The sequence below is a fragment of the Dermochelys coriacea genome, chromosome 11 (genome assembly GCF_009764565.3).
Source record: "Dermochelys coriacea isolate rDerCor1 chromosome 11, rDerCor1.pri.v4, whole genome shotgun sequence".
Lineage (NCBI taxonomy): Eukaryota > Metazoa > Chordata > Testudines > Dermochelyidae > Dermochelys > Dermochelys coriacea.
In genome coordinates this window covers 76,389,570-76,416,431 of record NC_050078.2, presented here as the reverse complement: position 1 = coordinate 76,416,431, position 26,862 = coordinate 76,389,570, and the positions used below count along the sequence as shown (strand labels likewise).

The 26,862-nt window shown below is 46.9% G+C and overlaps 1 protein-coding gene across 17 annotated transcripts in view; it reads right to left on the bottom strand.

The window, feature by feature from the left end:
- Positions 1-26,862, bottom strand: part of LOC119863814 (zinc finger protein 665-like) — a 113,981-nt gene that overhangs the window by 9,894 nt on the left and 77,225 nt on the right. For 9 of the 17 annotated variants that reach the window (XM_043505775.1, XM_043505777.1, XM_043505778.1 and 6 more), the window contains one exon: positions 55-168. In XM_043505775.1, coding sequence (XP_043361710.1) covers positions 55-168 — 114 coding nt within the window. The other 8 variants (XM_043505774.1, XM_043505789.1, XM_043505776.1 and 5 more) reach the window with 6 other exon arrangements.

Genomic DNA, 26,862 nt, shown 5'->3' with positions numbered 1-26,862 from the left:
CAAACGTTTCCTTCATTCATATACAGTTTCTGAGTTGTTTAGCTGACTCCTCACCAGTCTGGGCACCTTTCTGGAGCTCTCTTTCCCCAGAGCCCTGGATATCTGGGACCCACGGCTCTTCCCCATGTTCCAGCCGGGAGATCACATCAGGTTTGGAAACTGGAAACCCTGCGTAAGAGAACAAAAACAAGAGAAATCAGCAGAATTTCTGGAATACTTGTCACAAAGAACATTCCAAGATTTTAACCTCAGCTCATTTTTGAGCATCCCGAAGCCATCTTCCTGGGCTCCAAACAGCAGGACAGTTATTATTATTAGAATCAGAGAATCATAGACTATTAGGGTTGGAAGAGACCTAAGGAAGTCATTTACTCCAATCCCCTGCTCAAAGCAGGACCAACACCAACTAAATCATCCCAGCTAGGGCTTTGTCAAGATGGCCCTTAAAAACCTCTAAGGATGGAGATTCCACCACCTCCCTAGGTAACCCATTTCAGTGCTTCACCACCCTCCTAGTGAAATAGTGTTTCCAAATATCCAACCTAGATCTCCCCCACTGTAAGTTGAGACCATTGCTTATTCTTCTGTCATCTGCCACCACTGAGAACAGCCTAGTTTCATCCTCTTTGGAACCCCCCTTCAGGTAATTGAAGGCTGTTATCAACCACCCCCCCTTTCTTCTGCAGACTAAATAATGCCAGTTCCCTCAGCCTCTCCTCGTAAGTCATGTGCCACAGCCTCCTAATCATTTTTGTTGCCCTCTGCTGGACTCTCTCCAGTTTGTCCACATCCCTTCTGTAGTGGGGGGACCAAAACTGGACGCAATACTCCAGGTGTGGCCTCACCAGTGCCAAATAAAGGGGAATAATCACTTCCCTAGATCTTCTGGCAATGCTCCTACTAATACAGCCCAATATGCCATTGGCCTTCTTGGCAACAAGGGCACACTGCTGACTCATATTCATCTTCTCATCCACTGTAATCCCCAGGTCCTTTTCTGCAGAACTGCTGCTTGGCCACTCGGTCTGCAACCTTTCGCGGTGCATGGGATTCTTCCTTCCTAAGTGAAGAACTCTGCACTTGTCCTTGCTGAACCTCATCAGATTTCTTTTGGCCCAATCCTCCAATTTGTCTAGGTCACTTTAGACCCTATCCCTACCCTCCAGCATATCTACCTCTCCCCCCAGCTTAGTGTCATCTGCGAACTTGCTGAGGGTGCAATTAATCCCATCAACCAGATCATTAATAAAGATGTTGAACAAAACCAGCCCCAGGACCGACCCCTGGGGCACTCCGCTTGATACCGGCTGCCAACTAGACATCATGCCGTTCATCACTACCCGTTGAGCCCGACAATCTAGCCAGCTTTCTATCCACCTTATAGTCCATTCATCCAATCCATACTTTTTTAACTTGCTGGCAAGAACACGGTGGGAGACCGTGTCAAAAACTTTGTTAAAGTCAAGATATATCACATCCACCACTTTCCCCATATCCACAGTGCCAGTTATCTCATCATAGAAGTCAATCAGGTTGGTCAGCCATGATTTGCCCTTGGTAAATTTATGTTGACTGTTCCTAATCACCTTCCTCTCCTCCAAGTGCTTCAAAATGGATTCCTTGAGGAACTGCTCCATGATTTTGCTGGGGACTGAAGTGAGACTGACTGGTCTGTAGTTCCCCGGGGGTCTCTTTTTTCCCTTTTTTAAATATGGGCACTATATTTGCCTTTTTCTGATAGTCTGGGACCTCCCCCGATTGCCACAAATTTTCAAAGATAACAGCCAATGGCTCTGCAATCACATCAGCCAGCTCCCTCAGCACCCTTGGATGCATTAGATCTGGACCCATGGACTTGTGCATGTCCAGCTTTTCTAAATAGTCCTTAACCTGTTCTTTCACCACTGAGGACTGCTCACCTCCTCCCCCATGCTGTGTTGCCCAGTGCAGCAGTCTGTGAGCTGCCCTTGTCTGTGAAAACCAAGGCAAAAAAAGCCTTGACTACTTCATCTTTTTCCACATCATCTGTCACTATGTTGCCTCCCACATTCAGTAAGGATCCCACACTTTACCTGACTGCCTTCTTTTTGCTAATATACCTGTAGAAACTCTTCTTGTTACCCTTCACATTCCTTTCTAGCTGCAACTCCAATTGTGCCTTGGCCTTCCTGATTACAGCTCTAGCAATATTTTTATACTCCTATCTGTCCAAATTTCCACTTCTTGTAAACTTCCGTTTTGAGTTTAAGCTCACCAAAGATTTCACTGTTAAAAGCTGATCACCTGCCATATTTGCTATTCTTTCTGCACTTCGGGATAGTTTGTTCCTGTGCCCTCAATAAGGCTTCTTTAAAATACAGCCAGCTCTCCTGGACTCCTTTCCCCCTCATATTAGCTTCCCAGGAGATCCTGCCCATTAGTTCCCTCAGGGAGTCTAAGTCTGCTTTTCTGAAGTCCAGGGTCCGTATTTTGCTACTCTCCTTTCTTTCTTTTCTCAGGATCCTGAACTCAACTATCTCATGGTCACTGCTGCCTAGGTTGCCACCCACTTCTACTTCCCCTACCAATTCTTCCCTGTTTGTGAGCAGCAGGTCAAGAGGAGCAGAGCCCCTAGTCAGTTTCTCCAGCACTTGTACCAGGGAGTTGTCCCCAACACTCTCCAAAAACTTCCTGGATTGTCTCTGCACAGCTGTATTGCTCTCCTAGCAGATGTCAGGGTGATTGAAGTCCGCAATTAGAACCGGGCCTGTTATCTGGAGACTTCAGTTAGTTCTGTGAAGAAAGCCTCGTCTACTTCATCCTTCTGATCCGGTGGTCTATAGCAAACGCCCACCACGACATCACCCTTGTTGCTCTCACCTCTAAACTTAACCCATGTTTATTACAGTAGTGCTTAAAGGCCAATAAAAAACGGGGCCCCATTGTTCTTGGCATTGTATAAACACAGAGTAGTAGATTGTCCATGCCCTGAGGAACTTACAGTCAAAATGGACAAGACACACACCAGGTGGGGAAAGGGTTAGAATACATGAGCAGAGTGAACAATCTAATGGCAGACAGACATGATAAACACAGACATAACTTGACACTATTGTATTTAACTGTGATGGGGTACACAGTCCCCACACTGGGCCTGATGGGATTAAAGGACACTACTGGGTACAGGTAGCCCCGCCCCCAGGCCTGTGGAGCATGCTTCGGCTGGAGGAGCAGGTTAGAAGATGCTTATAAGCCCAGAGAAATGGAGGAGAGGGAACAGACTAAGGGAAAACAGGTCCTTCTCCTGAAAAGCCACTTGGAAGGTTGGACCTGGGATGGATCAGCAACTGTGGTGTGGCCCCCAGGCAGTGCCTTCTCAAAACCCTGCCCCCTCTTTTCTCACAACCAACAGATCCCACAGGGCTCTGCTCTTTTGAACTCAGGGGGAGCTTGAGTGGGAGATGAGACACCGACCAGAGATCTCGGCAGAGACCGTTGCCATGTTGGAGAACTATGTGATGTCCCTTGGGTCCAAAGCTGAAGCACCAAAAGCCAGTCTGATGCACCTCTGGGGCCGCAAGTATCACTGAGCCCAAAACTCACTGAGGCTATCCAGGGGGACTTGGACACCGAATCCTAGTAGACAAGGATGCAAAGACCAACAGAGGAGCCTGGAAGCCCACCCTCAGCTAGTCAGGAGACATTTGTATCAAGCAGAGCAGCCTTATTTGAAGGGGCCATCCCACTCAGGAGAATTAACGGCAAAATCTGGGGGCTGCTTGCATGTCAGCAGCCAGGCCATTTCAGATGGGACTGCCCATTCATGGACTATAATTATGGGCAGGCCTGGAGAGCGGATAATTGGGCTCAGAAAAGGGGCCCAAGGAAAACCTTAGTCCCCTTGCTTGTGAATGGAGTAAAAGTACAAGACAGACTCTGGCTGCAGCCAGACTTTAGTCAGGGAGCGGTTGGTGGAGTTGGAAGGAGAATCTAGAGGCATGGTTTACTGCTAGTGTATCCATGGGACATACAACCCTGTTTGATGAGACCAACTCACTGTGCAAGACCACGCTGAGACAGTGCAGGCCAGAGTGGCCAAAGACCTGGCTCATCTGGTCATACTTTGGCATGACTGGAAGTTTTTCAGGGAGGATGTCCAGGGAAGGCATGGAGCATCTGCAGAGGGGCTAAAGCCCGGACTGGAAGAACCAGGAGGACAGGAGATGGCCATGGTGGCCACAAGGAGGTGCCACGAGGCGATGGCTCCATTGGAAGCCAAAGATCTAGGAGAGAGAAAGCATGCTGACAGATAAATGACTTTTCACCTGAACTTAACTGGAGCAGTGGGGGCCTGCTACCATCTCTCAACGTGGACCTGCTGTCTAGCAAATAAACATTGTGGGAGAGCAAAGGAGAGACCCAACCCTGAGTCAGGTTTACGAACGTCTCACCCATGTAGATGACAAAGTGTTAGATGCTCAGCAGATGAAATAGTGGCCCTATTTCTGATAGGGGAGGTCAGAATGCAGCTTTGGTACCCATGAATTTCCAATGGGGAGGTGTTTCAATGGGCTCATGCAATGCTGTGCCGGGGCACCTGGGGACAGAGAAGACACTCAACAGAGCAACCATGGAGTTCTACTGGCTGGGAATTCACCCCAGAGGTACGGGCCTATTGTGCCTCCTGCCCCAGGTGCCAGTGGGTGAGCCAGAAAAAGATCTGAAAGGCCCCCCTGGTACTACTCCCTAGTGCAGAGGTCCCTCTGACTGGCAGGGGCTGGGATTGGGGGATAGGGGAAGGATCACTGGATGATTGCCCTGTTGTGTCCATTTCCAGTGGGAGCCGTGATTGGCCGAACCTGCAGACGTGGCAGGTAAACAAACCAGCCTGGCCCACCAGGGGCTTTCCCTGCACAAGCGGCGTCCCAAGTTTGGAAAACGCTGCTCTAGTCCATTTATAAATATGTTGAACAGCACTGGTCCCAGTACAGATTCCTGTAGGACCCCGCTATTTACCTCTCTCCACTATGAAAACTGACCATTTATTCCTATCCTTTGTTTCCTATTAACCCTTTAAACCAGTTACTAATCCATGAGAGGATCTTCCCTCTTATCCCATGACTTCTTAGTTTGCTTAAAAGCCTTTGGTGAGGAATCTTGTCAAACCCTTTCTGAAAGTCCAAGTACACAATATCCACTGGATCACCCTTGTCAACATTTGTTGACTCCTCAAATAATTCTAATGGATTGGTAAGGTATGAGTTCCCTTTACAAAAGTCATTTTGACTCTTCCCCAACAATTAATCACAATTAACTCATCCGATTAATTCAAAAAAATTAATCGTGATTAAAAAAGTTAATTGTGATTAATCACAGTTTTAATCACACTGTTAAACAATAGAATACCCATTTAAATTTATTAAATATTTTTGGATGTTCTTCTACATTTTCAAATATGTTGATTTCAGTTACAACACAGAATACAAAGTGTACAGTGCTCACTTTATATTATTATTTTTTATTACAAAATGAGAGCCAACATAATCCAGAAACTAGCAGGTAAAACCTGGGTGCATCAGCATCAGTGTTGCAAACATCTGCAATAGCACTTGTATATTTGGTAGCTGAATATTGTGCACCGGTATGGAGCAGATGCAACCACACATGACTTGTGGATACCCAGCTAAATACAGTGATGAGGAGCATCACGGTAACCCTTAAGTTGACTCCAGCACCATGGCTACCTGTCCTGTCTAACATTGCTCCCCTGCCAATACGCCAAACTGCTGCAACATTCCACGAAGCTCGGTGAATCCAGGAAAAAAGATGTCTTCCTATTCACCAAGACCTTGACAAAGTCCCCACTTAATGTCTTAAGTCCCGCAAGCCTGTCTGGGAACATTCGTTTAGCCTCATGCAATCAGGCTATGATCAGAAGCAGGCTTGGAAAGCAATGGGGCTAAATGAGACTTAAAAAATAAGCATCTTATGCCAAATCCCACGCAGAAAGTTCCTGGGTTTAACCGTCCACAGTCATCTTGGTCAACTCTGAACCAAATTTGAACCGACCATGGTAGATACGGATATCTAATTCACAAGTGGAAAATCAAAGACTCCCCAGTGTGCGAGTGTGGTTCCCCATGATAGACCATCGAACATATCACTACCTACTGCCAAATTTATAAATATGAAGGAGGTATTACTGCAATAAATTCTGCTACTCCTGATGTAACCATTTGGCTCAATCAACTTCAGGTGAAACTGTAGTTACTGCTGTACACCAGCCATACGAAAGAAGCTTACAAATATTTGCACTGTAAAAATGATAAACAAAAGAAATACTATTTTTCAATTCATCTCACACAAGTACTGTAGTGCAATCTCTATTGTGAAAGTGCAATTTACACTGTAGATTTTTTTTGTTACATAACTGCATTCAAAAACAAAACAATGTAAAACTTTAGCGCCTACAAGTCCACTCAGTCCTACTTCTTGTTCAGTCAATCCCTAAGACAAACAAGTTTGTTTACATTTGTGGGAGATAATGCTGCCCACTTCTTATTTACAATGTCACCTGAAAGTGAGAACAGGCTTCGCATAACACTTTTGTAGCTGGTATTGCAAGGTATTTATGTGCTAGATATACTAAACATTCATATGCCCCTTCATGCTTCGGCCAACATTCCAGAGGACATGCTTCCATGCTGATCATGCTCGTTACAAAAATGATGAGTCAATTAAATTTGTGACTGAACTCCTTGGGGAAGAATTGATGTCTCCTGCTGTTTTACCCACATTCTGCCATATATTTCACGTTATAGCAGTCTCAGATGATGACCAAGCACATGCTGTCATTTTAAGAACACTTTCACTGCAGATTTGACAAAATGCTAAGAAGATACCAATGTGAGCTTTCTAAAGATAGATAGAGCACTGAACTCAAGGTTTAAGAATCTGAAGTGCCTTCCAAAATCTGAGAGGGATGAAGTGTTGAGCATGCTTTCAGAAGTCTTAAAAGAGCAACTCTCTGATACAGAAACATCAGAACCCGAACCACCAAAAAAGAAAAACAACCTTCTGCTGGTGGCATCTGACTCAGATCATGAAAATGAATATGTGTCGGTCCGCACTGCTTTGGATCATTATCAAGCAGAATGGATGTATGTCGTCTGGAATGGTGGTTGAAGCATGAAGGGACATATGAATCTTTAGCGCAGCTGGCACATAAATATCTTGCGACACCAGCTACAACAATACCATGCAAATGCCTGTTTTCACTTTCAGGTGACATTGTAAACAAGAAGCAGGCAGCATTATCTCCCGCAAATGTAAACAAACTTGCTTGTCTGAGTGATTGGCTGAACAAGAAGTAGGACTGAGTGGACTTCTAGATTCTAAAGTTTTACATTTTTTTATTTTTGAATGCAGGTTGTTGGTTTTTTTACATAATTCTACATTTGTATGTTCCACTTTCATGATAAAGAGATTGCACTACAGTACCTGTAACGGGGGATTGGAAAAATACTATTTCTTTTGTTTTTTTACAATGCAAACATTTGTAATAAAAAATAAATATAAAGTGAGCAATGTACACTTTGTATTCTGTGGTTCCATCCAGGGATTGCCATACCAGTGTGGATAGCCTTGAGGATATGGAGATTGTGCTGTAATGCGTCTCCCAGTTGTAGGTAACTGAATCTGGGGAGAGTATTGAGAGGAAAACATCTGATCATCATATTCTTCTTTCTTGTCCTCATCCTCCCACACTTCATTGGAGCGGCTTGAAGTGGTAGGGGAGTACTGAAGGTAGGGTGCTAAAGATCTCGGTGATAGACTAGTGCTGAGAAGAGGAGAGTCAGGAGCATGGGACACCCTTAATTCCTCTACCTGTAAAAACTGCGGTGGAGCTGACTGACCAGGAGTTAGTGCCGGTGTAGCTGCTGGAGGCAGAGTCTGCTGGGACATCTGCTGGCGCACTGAAGGGTGTCCCGGGGGCGCAAGCTGGCTCCGTGGAATAGGAGTCCCTGAGGGAGGCACTGCAAGGGAGGCTGGAGACCTCATGAGGCTCAGTGCTGAGAGCGGCGGCTGTAAAAGCAGCTCCGCAAGATCAAAGAATGGTGCCGCAGCCGCCGCTTGTACTGTCAGCACTGTAGCAGCTCTCGGCAGCGAACTGACAGAGGTGGCCGAAGGAGAGCTGAAAGAGGCAGGCAACTGGAAGCCCTGAGCCTTGGCACCATGTAGTGGGGCAGCCAACTCAAGGTCGGAGCCTGAGGTGCCTGCCGTATGGAAGGTGCTAAGCTGCGGAGTGGCAGTTACTGGAGACAGGAGAGCCGATTTTAACTTGTTCCCCGAGGAACAGCTCCTGAGGGGAGAGGAAGCTGGCCATTTTTTTTGCTTTTGTTTTGCCTCTGGGGTATGTCACAGAGGTTTGCTGCCCAGGGTCAGACGCAGGTCTGAGGGAGTTTTCCAGGAGCAGCATTTTAACTCTGAGCTCCCTGTCCTTGCAGGTCCGCACTTTCAATTTGTTGAAATTGAAAGCGTACACACTGTGAATGCCTATCCGAGATGGGGATGGCATCCTTAGAGGAGGCGCATCTCTTGAGCCTGGGGAATCGAAACCACGGAGGGTTGGGTTTTTTTTAAAGAAATAAATGTAACAGTTAATGTAACTTATCTAAGTAGTAACTCTAAAGACTGAAACTATCTAAATAAACTGAGAAACAAACTAACTAGCTAATCTCAACAAACACTGCTGAACTCCGTCTCTAGCCGGGGATGGTAGAGAAGGAACTGAGGAGCCCGGGCTGTGCAAGTGCTATTCAAACACTGACAGCTCAAGAGGCAGGCACAGTGCGTGCGCAGCCCGTAGTGGTACTACTGTAGAAATCTCCGACCGAAGGCACTGGGACGCACCTTGAGCTGAAATGAAGCACCCACAGGGACATCTCTCGACGAAGAAGTAGAATTATGTACAAGAAAACCTGCATTCAGAAATAAAACAATGTAACATTTTAGAGGCTGCAAGTCCACTAAGTCCTACTTCTTGTCCAGCCGATCGCTCAGACAAACAAGTTCGTTTACGTTTGCAGGAGATAATGCTGCCTGCTTCTTATCTACAATGTCACCTGAAAGTGAGAACAGACATTCGTATGGCACTGTTGTAGCCGGCATTGCAAAATATTTATGTGTCAGATGCACTAAAGATTCATATGTGCCTTCATGCTTCAACCATCATTCCAGGAGACACGGTCCATGTTGATGACAGGTTCTGCTCGATAACAATCCAAAGCAGTACGGACTGATACATACTCATTTTCATAACCTGAGTCAGATGCCACCAGCAGAAGGTTGTTTTTCTTTTTTGGTGGTTTGGGTTCTGTAGTTTCCACATCAGTGTTGCTCTTTTAAGACTTCTGTTTAGCATATCTGGCATGCAAATACGTTGCAATGCCGGCTACAAAAGTGTCAAGCCAATGCCTGTTCTCACTTTCTGGTGACATTGTAAATAAGCAGAAGGCAGCATTATCTCCTGTAAATGTAAACAAACTTGTTTATCTCTTCGTGATTGGCTGAAAAAGAAGTAGGACAGAGTGGACTTGTAGGCGCTAAAGTTTTACATTGTTCTGTTTTTGAGTGCAGTTATGTAACAAAAAAAATCTACATTTATAAGTTGCATTTTCACGACAGATATTGCACTACAGTACTTGTATGAGGTGAACTGAAAAATACTATTTACTTTGTTTATCATTTTTACAGTGAATATATTTATAATCAGAAATATACACTTTGATTTCAGTTACAACATACAATACAATATATATGAAAATGCAGAAAAACATCCAAAATATTTAATAAATTTCAATTGGTATTCTATTGTTTAACAGTGCGATTAAAACTGTGATTAATTTTTTATTGTGATTAATTTTTTTGAGTTAATCAATGAGTTAACTGTGATTAATCGACAGCCCTAAAAATCATTTCATTTTTCCTAACCAGGCCTTGAAGTATGTCATTATCCTCAACTCTTGGGTACAACTGAAAATCCTTCTGCCTCTTTTTTTTTTTTTTGCTAGTCCAAAATGTTGCCATTCCTCGTTTTTGTATTTTTCTGTACTAGGCTTTCTTAAAGCGTTTTTAGATAATTTATGTGCCATATAATTCCCTCTTACCCCGATATGCTGTGGGATCCAACCTAACGCTACATGTATCCCCAACTCTACTCCGTTATTGGAAATATAATGTCATTGATGAAATCATTTTACATACAGAGACCCCCTTTTTTATCACCATAAATCCTGAGATTGAGTAAAAAAAAAATTACTCTGTTGGGCATATATCCCAGATCAAATTTAATGCTTGTATTATTGCTGCTAGTTTGGCCGTCATGACAGCTGCAAAATCAGATATTCTTTTAGATATACTAATTCCAAAGTTTGGTGTACAATATTTTGCCCCACTACTTCTGTTTTTTCTTGTTTGGATCCATCTGTACATATTTCACAAAACTGACTCATTTTCATCTATATATTGGTACACTTCATAATACCTCCTGTTGCTTTTCCCCCCTTCAGTTTATAAAATAAATCTAAATTCATATTTGGACATGTGACTTTCCATCCATAATCAATTTTCCCAAAACTAAAAGTTTTGACCGTGTTTAGCTTTTCCTTTCAACTTCTGCACCTACATTTTAACTCGAACGGCATGCGGAGGTCTAATAAGTTGTGCTATAGTTCATCTATTGAATTCCCAGCAATCCTCACATTTATTGGGTACTTTCATCATTGCAACCAAGGCTGGTGGAAGCCAGAGAGGGCTGTGGGGCTGTAGACAGGCTGCTGAGATCAGAGCTGATGACCCGGGGCTGTCCAGCACACACCCACTCAGGGTGTGACCTGCATACTGGTAGGCTGATTCTGAGCAGCCCAGGTTGGGAGCTACCGCAGCAAAGCATTGTGAGGCACCCAGAGTTGCAGGGCTAGTGGTGACACAACCCCTCACTGGTGTGCATTGCCGCCAAACCCGATGACAGCCACTGACTTCCTAATATTCTGTCTTTTCACATGCTTTTCCTTCTCTCATCGCTGCTCAGTTCCAATGGCACCCTATACATCACCCCCTTCGCTTCAGGAACCGACTTTCGTAGTTAGCAACTTATTTTAACTTTCCCTAGCATTGCAGTTTTTAGCAGTTCATCAACTTGCTCTTTGTTCTTACATTCAGCTACAAGATCCCCACCTTGCAACCCGGTCAGCTACTTTCACAGGGTTAACGACACCTACTCTCATTGCTTTGGCGAGGGATCTTAGTTATAATAGTTCAGGTTAGTTCCTTCCTCAGCTTTGCTTTTTTACTAGTATCATCATCTGAGTCTGCTTCTATTTAATATTTCTTTTCTACTTGAATCCATTTTCCCTCCCTACTATGCTTTCCTTCACTTACCAAAGTGACTACATCAGAAAATATTCCATCTCCACCCCGGCCTGCTTCTCTCCTCTCCGCCAAGATCCGCCCTCCACCTAGCTCCCCTTCTCTGGCCAGCAGGTAATCAGTTAATCACCTCCCAGGTGCAGTGCATAACTAATTAGGTTCTCTCCTTTGTTTTATAGGTAACGGGGAGGAAACTCCATCACATATACTCCCACCTTCAAAACCTTGCTCCAACCCCCAGTGAGGTCTACAAGCTGTGCCTCCATCGGATCATGTGCTTCTTTGCTTCCACATCCCTCTTTAGCTGGCGCACCTCCTGGAGCAATTGATCCTTCTCCTGGAGCACCCCCAGCAAGTCTCCTCCATGTCTCTCAGCTGCAAATCGCACTCTTTGCATGGTCTCATCTGGTTTTTGGGTCTCAGCTACATGTGTTACCAAGACTGCAGAGCAAGCTTGCTCCAGGGCCTCGGTATTCACCTGATTTCAAGCTGGTTCCTCACAGTGGTAACAAACCTGTCCCCCAGTTTCTCCCCATCTCCGACCAAATAGGCCTTTTGGGTGGATGTATGCTCTACTGCCATTGGAGTTGGGTTCCCTTTGCCTGTAACTACTGCGTTTGTGCTGTGGGTTACCCACACTCTTTCCTGTTCACCCATTCCACCCTCAGGGTGGTCATCTAGGATCCAATTTGTAGGGCCCATCCATTCTCCACCCACCAAAATCATATGTAGTGGGCAGAGGTTGTCCCATAATTTCACTTCAACCCACAGGACCTCACACTGGGCGGAGGGACACTCTTCATTCTCACCCTCTTTGTTTTGTTGGGGAGTTTGCTGGTTTCCCTCCTCCTCATGGTTACCCATCATCTCTTGTTCCGCCAGCCTTCCAAGCTGCTTGTGGGGTCCCCCCTCCTTGGCATTCCGGAGGCAGAAGTTCCGATACCTGCTTGATCTCTTTTAATGAGCTTGAGTTAACTTTATCCCCCGAGGCTATTTCATTTTCATTTTCCTCTTCCCCCTTCATCTCTCGGGGAACTCCCCTTTCTTTATTTTCTCTCTGGCTTGTTTTCTTCTGTCTGACCTTTTCTGACTTTTCTGTGCTTAATGGCTCCTTCCCTCCAGAGTTTCCAGATTCCCCTTTGTATCCCTAATGGGAAGGGGTTCCAGGCTGTGCCTAACACAAAGGGATGGGGTAACCCATCCACTACTCCAACCCACTTCCATTTAAACTTCCCCTGAAATTCCAGGGGCATCTGTGCCACAGGGCAGAGTTTCTTACTCCCATGTATACATTCGAGCCTCACTCTTCCTCTGGGAAGTCTCCGGGGGGGTTTCACCAACTCACACCTGATTAATAAAATGTCTGAGGCAATGTCTACCAGATCCCTTTGATAGCTCCTTCCCAATGTTATAGAAATGATCAGTAACTTCCTTCTTCCTCCCTGCCCAGGAATCCCAGCCCAACCACAGAATTTTGTAAGCCCACACTCCATACACAAGCACTCTCTTTTCATATGTCCCTGACACCCACACTTGTAAAACACCATCACCCGAGAAGCCACTAGCATTTCCCTGGCCTCCGCCCTCTTCTTCTCGGCGCCCTTTCCCGATGTAGCTTCTATGATTTTCCTCCCTGGATCCAGACCCTTAAACTGCCGAACCCTTCTTGGAATGTCTGCTTCTACAAACTCCTCGTCCCACTCGTCACTGAGTGCCAGGTCGGCCTCCTGAGCTTCCCCTGTTCAATAGGGAGCTAGCCGTAGGGCCCAGATTCCCTTATCCCGTCCTGCCCCACAGCCATTCTCCCTAATGTGACCAAAAATCCATTGGGGTCAATCATGGGGTCCATCTTGCGGAGGCCTAGACCCTATGCCCAGCTGCTGATCCTGCCACAGGGCTCACCACACTTTGTAATAGCTGCTGCTTCTTCCTTCCTTATATATTCCTACATACTTTTTAATTCCTCAGCCTGATAGGTGAGCAAGGACTCTCTTCCCCAAATGGTGGGACAGCAGGAAGGCCTGCAAGGTCTTCTGCATTTCTTTCTGCTCATCAACCTGCCATTTTAAAGTTTTCTCCATCTCTTAGACTGCCAAACTTTTACATTGGCTCCCCATCACGTTCTCCATCCCCATGAATAAATGCAGGATCCCATCCAAGCCCCCATGTGTGTTGGAGCACTCACTATGCCTGTCCTCTTTGCTTTGCACAGACCATTCAGAGACCTTTTCTTGCACAGATACCACTCTGAAGTTTATTGACATTGTCTCACTCCACTGCCTTTTACACACAGGTGCAGTACCACTATTTACAGGCGTGCTCTACGCTACAAAATTGTTCACGTCTATGCTTAAAGTTGTCTCCTAAACGAAGAGAAGCACCAATACAGTAACATCACCTTCCCGAGCAGCTTTGGGCTATGGTCGATATACATAGGTCAATGCAGCATGAGTGCAGATGCTGAATTACTTATGTTGACTATAACAGTCCTTCAGCCACTGTCCCACAATGCCCAACACTGAGTGCTGTGGTCACAGTTGTGAACTCCACTGCCCAGGGGTCATGTAGACTGGAAGCCGCTGCATCCCCCCAGCCCCTCTTTAAAACTCCTGTAAATTTCTGAAATACCTTTTCCTGGTTGTTCAGCTTGATGAGCACAACTAGCAGCTCTCCACTGCTGTGGGCAATTGCCCAGCTGCCCGTGCCAGCCGCATACTCCAGACATACTCCCGCCTAGAGTAGACAGGAGACACTGGATCTCCTGGGCTGTGGGGGGAAGCGGCTGTGCAAGCACAGCTCTGAACCAGCCGTAGGAACATTGACATCTACAAGCAGATTGCTGGGGGGATGCCGGAGACGGGCTATGACCGGGACCAGCAGCCATACCACGTGACAGCCAAGGAACTGCGGCAGGCACACCCCCAGGCCAGGGAGGCCAACGATTGATTGGGTGTTGAGCTGCAGATCTGCTGCTTTCACAAGGAGCTGCAGGGCATGCTTGGCTGAGACCCCACCATGACCCCGCACACGACTGTGGATACCGCCGAGGATACCACCACTGAGTCACAGGGTCCTGCCATGAACAGCAAGGAGGAGGCCGAGGAGGAAGAGGAGGAGGAGGACAGGTGACCAGCGGCTCAAGATGTGCCACAAGCCAGAACCAGTGAATCATAGAATCACAGAATATCAGGGTTCGAAGGGACCTCAGGAGGTCATCTAGTCCAACCCCTGCTCAAAGAAGGACCAATCCCCAATTTTTGCCCCAGATACCTAAATGGCCCCCTCAAGGATTGAGCTCATAACCCTGGGTTTAGCGGGCCAATGCTCAAACCACTGAACTATCCCTCCCCCAGTGTTCCCTCTAACTTTTCCCTCCCGTCTGGAATAAATTTTATTATGTGCACCAATATGGAGGTGAGGTGTGACATATCACCTTCATATTAGCGCACATAACAAAATTCATGTGGTGGGAGTGGAGCTGAGGGGTTTGGAGTATGGGAGGGGGCTCAGGGCTAGGGCAGAGGGTTTGGGGTGCAGGGGTGTGAGGACTCCGGCTGCAGGTGAGGGCTCTGGGGTGGGGCCAGGGATGAGGAGTTTGGTTGAAGGCTCCCCCAGAGTTACAGTGGAGAGAGAGGACTCTCCCCACATCAGCACCTCGGGGGGGGGCACTTGTCTCTGCCGTGGCAGCTCCCCGGTTGGGGCTGGGGTAGAGGCTCTGAACAGGAAACCCTCAGGGCTGAGCTAAAATCAGTGAACCACCCGGATTATGAAGAGACAAAGCCTGGGACTCTGTAAGAGAAGAACGGCCACAAGGTGTTATCCATTACAGAGGCGACATTGCCAGCGTGAGCGGCTCATGAAAAGCAGATCCCAGCTCTCTGCATTGGACAAGTGCGGTACGGCCTGACCAGTGGGGCAGGAATACACTGTTCGACTGGAGCGGATCTGGGTAATAAGTGTAGGCTCTAAATTGAGTTTTATATTTTTCTTTTATCCAGAACCTTGCGTTTCCAATCCCCTTACTTGCCTTTATTTTGGATCTTTGACTTAAGCCGAGTTAAATACATTACACCAAATGCCTGACACTAAAGAGTGTGTTAAGCTGAGGGGGGGCTGGCAACCCTGGGGTGCACTGCTTCCCACCGAGGCAGCAGATTGCTGTACAGAGCGGGTGCCCAGAAGACAAGAGACTGGGCACTTCAGTGTAACAAGGTGGGGTGCGCTAACTGCTAGCTTGCAGAGGGAAGACGTGGGGCTCGCGGAGCAGGGCAGTGTGTTTGTGCTGCCAGCAACCTGCAGGTCTGGGAGAACTTTCCGCGGTGGGCACAGCCAAGGCTCTCTCACTCTGTGCGCAGCTAGTAGTGATTCACCCCAGACACCTCGGGTAACCCCGACAGCGTCACAGTGAGATCCTGGAGAACCCCCTCCTACCTAGCCCCTGGCTCCTTCCAGTGTCTGCACAGGGACATGAGCCACAGGTAGGGCAAATGGCTTCACCTTTGGCCCCTTGCACCAGGCTGTGCAGCCTTTCAGCATTCAGAGGGTTTTTACCACACGGGGTTTGACAAGGGGTCTCTCATTCCCAGCTTCTCTCCACCCAAGCAATGTCCCCCCAGTAACCACCTTCCACTCCTGCTGGGGGGACGAGTCTGAGCACACCGGACATGTGCACAGTGCCTGGGGTGTGAGCTCATCCTCCAGCTCACCCTCTGGCCCAGAAGCCCCTCACCTTTCCCCTGGAAGTTTGGGCACATAGCTCACTAGATGAAGCTGAGCTACAGGAAGCCGTCTTGGCTGGACACAGGACGGGTGAGCCTCTCAGGCCCAGACACACCCCATCTTCTCCAGTCTTCAGCAGCGCACCCGTTTATGCTCGTTTTCCTGCAGATGCCACACAAGAGGTCTTCAGAATCCCTTGGAGCTGGTTTACCCGCATTGCCCGTCACCCCTGGTTTTGAATTAATTGAATCCCACTTCTGGGGTGCCCCTGTGTGACCCCCCCTTTTGGGTCCCCAACTTGATCCAATTACCTTTGTTTTTTCTCACTATGGGTCCTACTGTCCACAAACTCATTTGCCAACTGGAATGTGCTACACTCAGGCTTCTTGTCCACTAACCACATTAGAAGCTCATGGAGACGCATCTCACAGAGTTGCTCTAACCTCACCAGGTCATATAAACTTTCAAGCATATTGGCACCTGCATCTCTACTCCCTTAGCAGAGATATTTCACCACCAGGGTGGCAGTTTCCATGTACAGTAAACTCTGGGTCTTTGCACATCCCAAAACCTTTTCCTATGAGCCACATGTGTCAATTCAAGCTTATGCAGTAGAGCCCTTTTGAACTGTTCATAGTTTCCAGTATCAACTCCACGCACCTGGCTATACACCTTGTGATGTTGCACACCATAAGCCTTTATAGAAATATGCTTATGAATGTATATATGACATAACTGGAATATGTTTTATGCTACATATGCCATGTAACGTATCTCTGTAAAAGTTAATATCTACTGAATCTATTCATCCTATTTGTATGCATGTATCATTTTTGTATTCGAAGTTATGAATATTTGCTGTGTACTTGCTTGATTTTTAAATAGCCTTAGTAAAGCATTTGGTCAGCTTCTTGGGAAAGGAATGTGCAAATTAAGTGCCTAATCAAGAAGCACTTAAGGGACAATGGATCTTGGAAGGCTCCAATCCACATAAAAAGTCTACATGAGGACATTCAAGGTAGCATGTGAACCATGGTTGCTACCTTTAAGTTCTGAGTCATGCATGGACATGTAACTTGCCCATGTGACTCCAAAATTCCATCTTGTAGCTGGACTTCTACACAGAGGGATGGAGGGGTATCCACCTACAAAAGAAAGTCTATTTAAACCCCTGGGAGACCCTTCCATTTTGTCTTCAGCTGGCTCAAGAGATGGTCTCTCCACCCCCAAGAATACCTGAAACAAAGGACAGTATCTACAGGGGATGTGAATGATTGCTGGACCCAGACTAGAAGGAGACTGGTCTGTAAAAGAAAGGTCCTCTAAGGGTGAGGTTTTATCTGTATTCAGTTTTCTTACTATATTAGACATAGACTTGCGTGTTCTATTTTATTTTGCTTGGTAATTCTCTTTGTTCTGTCTGTTACTACTTGGAACCACTTAAAGTGTATTTAATAAAATCACTTCTTACTTATTAATTAGCCCAGAGTAGGTATTAACACTGGGGGGCAGGCAAACAGCTGTGCATCTTTCTCTATCAGTATCAGAGGGGTAGCCGTGTTAGTCTGGATCTGTAAAAGCAGCAGAGAGTCCTGTGGCACCTGATAGACTAACAGACGTACTAGAGCATAAGCTTTCGTGGGTGCATGTAGTGGAAATTTCCAGAGGCAGGTATAAATATGTAAGCAAGAATCAGGCTAGGGATAATGAGGTTAGTTCAATCAGGGAGGATGAGGCCCTCTTCTAGCAGTTGAACACCAAGGGAGGAGAAACTGCTTTTGTAGTTGGCTAGCCATTTACAGTCTTTGTTTAATCCTGAGTTGATGGTGTCAAATTTGCAAATTAACTGAAGCTCAGCAGTTTCTCTTTGAAGTCTGGTCCTGAAGTTTTTTTGCTGCAGGATGGCTACCTTTAAATCTGCTATTGTGTGTCCAGGGAGGTTGAAGTGTTCTCCTACAGGTTTTAGTATATTACCATTCCTAATATCTGATTTGTGTCTATTTATCTTTTTACATAGGGACTGTCCAGTTTGGCCGATGTACATAGCAGAGGGGCATTGCTGGCACATGATGGCGTATATTACATTGGTGGATGTGCAGTAAATGAACCGGTGATGGTTTGGCTGATCTGCTTAGATCCTATGATGGTGTCGCTGGTGTACATATGTGGGCAGAGTTGGCATCGAGGTTTGTTGTATGCATTGGTTCCTGAGTTAAGAGTTAATATGGTGCGGTGTATAGTTGCCGGTGATAAAATGTTTCAGGTTGGCGGGTTGTCTGTAGGCGAGAACTGGCCTGCCTCCTCATGCCTGTGAAAGAGAGGGATTGTTGTCCAGGATGGGTTGTAGATCACTGATGATGCGTTGGAAAGGTTTTAGCTGAGGACTGTATGTGACGGACAGTGGAGTTCTGTTGGTTTCTTTCTTGGGCTTGTCTTGCACTAGGAGGTTTCTGGGTACACATCTGGCTCTGTTGATCTGTTTCCTTATTTCCTCGTGTGGGTATCGTAGTTTTAGAATGCTTGGTGAAGATCTTTTAGGTGTAGGTATAAGCTTTATACAAGGTAAAAAGAATTTATTTGGGGTTTGCACCCCATTGGGAGTTGGGTATCTGAGGCCTGGTCTACACTACAAGTTTATGTTGGATTTAGCAGCATTAAATCGAATTAACCCTGCACCTGTCCACATAACGAAGCCATTTTTTTCTACATAAAAGGCTCTTAAAAGCAATTTCTATACTCCTCCCCAACAAGGGGATTAGCGCTGAAATCAACATTGCCGTTTCGAATGAGGGTTAGTGTGGACGCAATTCGAAGGTATTGGCTTCCGGAAGCTATCCCACAGTGCACCATTGTGACTGCTCTGGACAGCACTCTGAACTCAGAGGCACTGGCCAGGTGTACAGGAAAAGCCCCGGGAACTTTTGAATCTCATTTCCTGTTTGGCCAGGCGAGCTCATCAGCACAGGTGACCATGCAGTCCCAGAATCGAAAAAGAGCTCCAGCATGGACCGAATGGGAGGTACTGGATCTGATCGCTGTATATGGAGAGGTTTCAGAGTAGCAGCCGTGTTAGTCTGTATTCGCAAAAAGAAAAGGAGTACTTGTGGCACCTTAGAGACTAACAAATTTATTTGAGCATAAGTGGCCGTAGCTCACGAAAGATTATGCTCAAATAAATTTGTTAGTCTCTAAAGTGCCACAAGTACTCCTTTTCTTTTTGTATATGGAGAGGAATCCGTGCTATCAGAACTATGTTCCAAAAGACAAAACGCCAAAACATTTCAAAAAATCTCCGTGGCCATGAGGAACAGAGGCTTCAGCAGGGACGCAACACACTGCTGCAAGAAACTTAAGGAGCTCAGACAAGTGTACCAGAAAACCAAAGAATCAAACAGACGCTCCAGGACAGAGCCCCAGACAAGCCGCTTCTACGCTGAGCTGCATGCAATTCTAGGGGGGGCCGCCACCACTACCGCACCCCTGTCCGTGGACTCCGATGATGGGGTACTTTCCGCCATGCCTGAGGATTTTGCGGACGGGGAAGATGAGGAGGAGGAGGAGAAGCTTGAGGAGAGCACACAGCACACTGTTCTCCCCAACAGCCAGGATCTTTTAATCACCCTGACTGAAATACCCTCCCAACCCAACCAAGCCGGAGAAGGGAACTCTAATGGGTGTACCTTTTTAAATATAATACATGTTATAAAAGCAAGCATTTTTTAATGATTAAGTAGCCCTTAGGACTTGGGATGCATTTGTGGCCAGTACAGCTACTGGAAAAGTCTGTTAACATGTCTGGGGATGGAGTGGAAATCCTCCAGGGACATCTCCATGAAGCTCTCCTGGAGATACTCGAAAAGCTTTTGTTTCTGGGGAGAGCAGCCTTATTCCATAGTCCATGGTAGGACACTTTACCATGCCATGCTAGTAGCAAGTAATCTGGTATCACTGCATGACAAAGCCTGGCAGTGTATGGTCCTGGTGTTTGCTGGCATTCAAGAAACATCCGTTCTTTATCTCTCTGTGTTATCCTCAGGAGAGTGATATCGTTCATGGTAACCTGGTTGAAATAGGGGAATTTAATTAAGGGGACATTCAGAGGTGGCCATTCCTACTGGGCTGTTTGCCTGTGGCTGAAAAGAAATCCTCCCCACACTTAACCAAGCGGTGCGGGGGGGGGGGGGAGCATTGGTGCTGAGCTGTTCGCATTTGGCTAGCAGGGATCTTCCCTGATACCAGCCAGGCGGTGGGGGGAGGGGAAAAGCGATCATCCCAGAGAATTGGATGGGGGGAGGGGGTTAGTTTGGTTTGTGCTGCTGCACATTAACAGGAAAACTGCAGCACTAAATGGCCAACTCAATGGGCTTTGCTTGGTATGGGAAGGGAGGGGGCTGCTGTTATGAAGGTTGCAGAAGCCGAAAGACTATGGCTTACCATGGCCGCCTGCAATCCGAATTCTGTAGCCTGGCACTGCACAGGCACTCAATATAAGATGCAAAATATGACCTTCTACCAAAATCACAGGTGTTATGTAATGTGAATAGTGTTGTTCATCGTGAAAGAGTATAGCCATTGTTCTGTAAAATGTATCTTTTTAAATACTTCACTCCCTTTTTTTCCCCTCACACAGCTGCAAACGTTTCAAGACTCCCTCCTCCGTCCCAAAGGTATCTCAGATAAGGCGGCGAAAATGAAATGTTCTCTGAGCTCATGCAGTTGGCCGGCACTGACAGAGCTCAGCAGAATGTGTGGAGGGACGCAATAGCAGAGTACAGGAAAGTGGCCAGTGAACATGAGGAGAGGTGGCGGCAGGAAGATCAGAGGAGGCATGAGGCAACGCTGGGGCTACTGCGGGATGAAACTGACATGCTCCGGTGTCTGGTGGAGGTTCAGGAATGGCAGCAGGATCACAGACTGCCGCTGCAGCCCCTGTTTAACCGCCCTCCCTCCTCCCCAAGTTCCATAGCCTCCTCACCCAGACGCCCAAGAACACGGAGGGGAGGCTCTGGGCACCCAACCACTCCACCCCAGTGGACAGCCCAAGCTACAGAAGGCTGTCATTCAAGAAGTTTTACAATGGCCTTTTCCTTCCCTCCTACCCCTCCTCCCACACCCCACCCAGGCTACCTTGTGAGTATCTCCTGATTTTTATAATCGGTTAATAAAGAATACATGTTTTTTAAATGATAGTGACTTTATTTCCTTTGCAAACAAGCTGTGATCGAAGGGAGGAGGGCAGGTGGCTTACAGGGAATTTAGAGGGAACCAAGGGGGCAGGTTTTCATCAAGGAGAAAAACAGAAGTGTCACACGGTACTCTGGCCAGTCATGAAACTGGTTTTCAAAGCTTCTCTGATGGGCAGCGCTTCCTGCTGTGCTCTTCTAACCGCCCTGGTGTCTGGCTGTGCGTATTCAGCAGTCAGGCGATTTGCCTCAACCTCCCACCCTGCCATAAACATCTCCCCCTTACTCTCACAGAGATTGTGGCGCACACAGCAAGCAGCAATAACAATGGGAATATTGGTTTCGCTGAGGTCTGAGCGAGACAGTAAACTGTGCCAGCGACCCTTTAAACAGCCAAATGCATATTCTACCACCATTCTGCACTTGCTCAGCCTATAGTTGAAAAGCTCCTTACTACTGTCCAGGGTGCCTATGTATGGCTTCATGAGCCAGGGCATTAAGGGGTAGGCTGGGTCCCCATGGATAACTATAGGCATTTCAACATCCCCAACAGTTATTTTCTGGTCTGGGAAGTAAAAATCCCTTCCTGCAGCCATTTAAACAGACCAGAGTTCCTGAAGACGCGAGCGTCATGAATCTTTCCCGGCCATCCCACATTGATGTTGGTGAAACATCCCTTGTGATCCACCAGTGCTTGCAGTACCATTGAAAAGTACCCCTTGCGGTTTATGCACTGACTGCCCTAGTGGTCCAGTCCCAAGATAGGGATATGCGTTCCATCTATAGCCCCACCAGTTAGGGAATCCCATTGCAGCAAAGCCATCTAGTATGACCTGCACATTTCCCAGAGTCACTACCTTTGATAGCAGCAGCTCAATGATTGCTTGGCTACTTGCATCACAACAACCCCACAGTAGATTTGCCCACTCCAAATTGATTACCAACTGACCGGTAGCTGTCTGGCGTTACAAGCTTCCACAGGGCCATTGCCACTAGTTTCTCAACTGTGAGGGCTGCTCTCATCTTGGTATTCTTACGTTTAAGGACAGTGGAAAGCAAGTCATAAAGTTCCATGAAAGTGCTCTTATGCATGCGAAAGTTTCGGAGCCACTGGGAATCATCCCAAACCCGCAACACTCGGCAGTCCCACCACTCTGTGCCGTTTCCCGGGCCCAGAATCGGCATTCCACAGCATGAGCCTACCCCAGTAACACCATGATCTCCAAATTGCTGGGGACCGCAGTTTTAGAGAAATCTGTGTTCATGTCCTCATCACCGCGCTGCCGTCACCTCCTCGCCTGGTTTTTCAGGTGCTGGTTCTGCATAAACTGCATGATAATGCGTGAGGTGTTTACAACGGTCATAACTGCTACAGTGAGCTGAATGGGCTCCATGCTTGCCATGCTATGGCGTATGCTCGGGCAATCCAGGGAAAAGGGCACGAAATGATTGTGTATTGTTGCTTTCATGGAGGGAGGGAGGGAGGGGTGACTGACGACATTTACCCATAACCACCCGCGACAAATTTTTGGCCCCATCAGGCATTAGGAGCTCAGCCCAGAATTCCAATGGGCAGCAGGGACTGTGGGATAGCTGCCCACAGTGCACCGCTTGGAATGTCGACGCTTGTCACGGTACTGTGGACGCACACCACCGAATTAAATGTGCTTAGTGTGGACGCATGCACTCGACTTCTACAGTCTGTTCCCAAAAATCGACTTCTGTAAAATCAGAGTACTTTCGTAGTGTAGACATGGCCTGAGTGTTAAAGACAGGAACACTTCTTAAGTTGCTTTCAGTTTAAGCCTACAGCTGTTAGGGGACATGGTTTCAGACCTGGGTCTGGATTTGCAGCAGGCTACTGGGTCAGGCTCAAACCCAGCAGGGCACTAGAGTCCCAAGCTGCCAGGGCAGGTGTCATAACCCTAAGGGTAGCCTAAAATTCCTCCTTACCTGTAAGGGGTTAAGAAGCTCAAATAACTTGGTTTGCACCTGACCAAAGGAACCAATGGGAACAAAGGTTTCAGAGTAGCAGCCGTGTTAGTCTGTATTCGGAAAAAGAAAAGGAGTACTTGTGGCACCTTAGAGACTAACAAATTTATTAGAGCATAAGCTTCCGATGAAGTGAGCTGTAGCTCACGAAAGCTTATGCTCTAATAAATTTGTTAGTCTCTAAGGTGCCACAAGTACTCCTTTTCTTAATGGGAACAAAAGATACTTTCAAACCTGGAGGTGATGGGGGTGGGGAGAGGGGAAGAGGAAGAGGCTTTGTTTTGGGTTCTTTGTTTCTGTGTTCATTTGCTCTTGGGACTCAGAGGGACTGGATATCAATCCATGTCCTCCAAAAGATTCTGAACCAGTCTCTCCTAGTCCAGAAATTGTAAATACAGCCTGGCAGGGCGTATTAGTTTCTTTGTTTTCTCAACTTGTGAATTTTCCCTTTGCTGAAGGAAGGTTTATCCCTGTTTTGTTGTAACTTTGAAACTAAAGGCTGGAGGGTGTTCCTCTGTGTTTTGTGCATCTTTTGTTAGCCTGTAAAGTTATCTTCCAAGCTGATTTTACAGATGGGATTTTTACCTTTTCTTTTAATAAAATTCTTCTTTTTAAGAACGGATTGATTTTTTTTTTCCAGTGTCCAAAGTTCCAGAGACTTGGGTTTGTGTTCACTTTGTAACCAATTGGTTAAGATATTATTCTCAAGCTTCCCCAGGAAAGGGGGTGTAAGGGGTGTGAGGGATATTTTGGGGGAACAGGAACTCCAAGTGGTCCTTTCCCTGATTCTTTGTCTAAATCACTTGATGTTACTGTTCAAGGATAAGGTGGAATTTGTGCCTTGGGAAAGTTTTTAACCTAAGCTGGTAAAAATAAGCTTGGGGGACTTGCATGTGGGTCCCCACATCTGTACCCTAGAGTTCAGAGTGGGGAAGGAACCCTGACATGGTGGAAGCCATGGGATCATTTTGAACCAAAACCACAGTAGGATTTTAAAAAGGACAATTTATTTTTCCCCCTTTTGGCTGCTTGGAAGCAGGTTTTTTAGCTGAGAGCAGCTGGAGTTTTTTTCTCTGCCTCAGGGCAGAGGGGTTAAGTTACAAGAAAACAGGGATAAACCTCCCTCCAGCAAAGGGAAAATTCACAAGTTGAGAAAACAAAGAAACTAATACGCCTTGCCTGGTTGTACTTAGAATTTCTGGAATATGAAACTGGTTCAGAATGGTTTGGAGGACATGGATTGATATCCGGTCCCTCTTAGTGCCAAGAGCAAACGAACACAGAAACAAAGAACCCAAAACAAAGCCTCCCCCCCACGCCCCCAGGTTTGAAAGTATCTTTTGTCCCCATTGGTTCCTTTGGACAGGTGCAAACCAGGTTATTTGAGCTTCTTAACCCCTTACAGGTAAGGAGAAATTTTAGGTTACCCTTATGGTTATGACAGCAGGAAAGCAGGGGCAGAAGTAGTCTTGGCACATAGTTGGCAGCCCCAAGGAGATTTCTGTGATCCAACCCATCACACACCTCTATCACTTTGGCACCAAGGAAGAGGGAAGACAGAGAAGAGGGTTTACACAATCAATCTGGTTCCAATCACAATCCTTCTCAAAGGCAGTGAGGTAGGCACCTATACCCCCCTCTCATTAAACTGGGCCAACCATTTGGTAACTGGGCTCCTATGGAACTGGCTTCCCGTGGTCTCTCCCCACTTTCCCCCTTATGGAACTTCTTGCTTCTCCATACCCACTCCATGCTATCGCTGCTCTTCCTGGTTTTTCCTCTGCTTCTCCTCCTGTTTACCCTTTTCTCTCGATTACCTTGCTGCCTTTCAGTCTGCTTGTCTCTGTTCCTCCATCTGAAGCTCTTTTGCTTTCTGCTCCAACTCCCAATGCTTCAACTCTAGCAAAGGGGGAACCAGATCATCAGGATGCCCTCCCCCCCGGCTGCTGCTGCAAGTGCCTCTGTGGCCCTGGGACTCTCTCAAAATCCCACCTGGCTTTGGACCCTAATTCTTGATCCGATCATCCTTCTCCAGCCATGCAGTCGGCTGAGCTTTGTGTAACTTTCCAAAGCTGAACTCTCTCCAACTGCTCAGCTCTGTGATGCTCTTCTCAGGGAGGTGGTTATACACCATTTTCTTGCTGTTTCCTTTGACTAATCTTGTTTTTATTGCTGCAAGTCACTTCTTGCAAAATCCTCCTGTTGCATTCAGAATCCCACCAGCTGCCACCGTCATGGATCCTCACACTCTGTCCTATGCCCCAGCTTTTAAACAGTCCCTAGAGGAACCTCTTCACTGTGCCAAATCCCCAAGGGGTCCCACTCTTCCCTCAGGGTAGGCCATGCAGCCTCAATGCCTTCAAGACTGAGCCTCTGGACTCCAGCTCTCCTGCCTCACACCATGAGCTGTGCCCAGCAAGTCCAGCTGAGATAGACTCCTGGTCAGAGACTGTTAGACTCTTCAGGGATTAATGCACCCAGCAAGTATCTGCAGTGACACCCGGCAGCCTTCTCAAAAACGGTAGGGTTTATTAGCCAACTGGAACACAGCAGAGGCAAATCCTTAGGTTAGCACAGAGAAGTAAAGGTTAAGACATAATCCATACTGGCCAAAGGCCTTGAGCCAGGCTGCTGTAGGAACCCATTTAGTGTCCTTTCCCTGTATCTATCCCTTAGTCTTATTTCCAGGAAAGTTCCCTGTCTCTGGGAGCCCAGTTCTTCCTGCTCCTCAAAACACATTGAATTCACATGTGCTCCACCTAGACAAGCTGGGAGCCTCTCATTGATAGGTGTCAATTGTTCAGTCCTGGGGGTTACTGTGGACTCTGTAAGGACTTCCATTGATATGAGTTAGTCCCAGTCAGCCCCATAATGAGCCATTCGTATCACCCTATGACAGCTCTTCACACTCAGAGCAGAGCAACCCCAAATACAGAGGGCAGCTGAGGCATGTATTGGAGTAACAGAAATATTACCAAAATTCCCACATCCATCACACACACATTGGTCACAGCCCTTGGAGAGAAGCAAAGCTCAGGGGCTGGACTTTAGGCCAGTGAACACAATGAAAGGCGAAGGGACTGCAAGCCTTAAACCTTGATCAACATGCAGAGGCACCTATGTCCCTGCCCACAGAGAGGTGATGGTTGGAGGCCTGGTACCTGAGAGGGCATTCCTCAAGCAGACTTCGGAGGGGGTCAAACATGTAGCTCCCCCAGACCTGTGACATCAGAAAAGCAGTTTTGGGAGAATTAGGGAATCCAGTGGGTTAGGTGCAGTAGGAGGATGTATTAACCACCACCCCCCCCCTCCACACACACACACATCTGGGTAAGGCTGGGGAATTAAGACACTATAATTCAGGAGCAACAGACTAATTCCTCTGGAAAAGGAGAATGTGATAAACAAGAATCGGGCAACGTGGCCTCAGAAGGGACTGACGAAAAGATCCAAAATGCCTGGAGGGAAGGTAGACCATGGCTGCTGGAGATAGGGGTGGGGAAGAGAAAGACCTGGACCTCTCACTGCCACCCTGTGACTTCATCGACAAACAGCACAT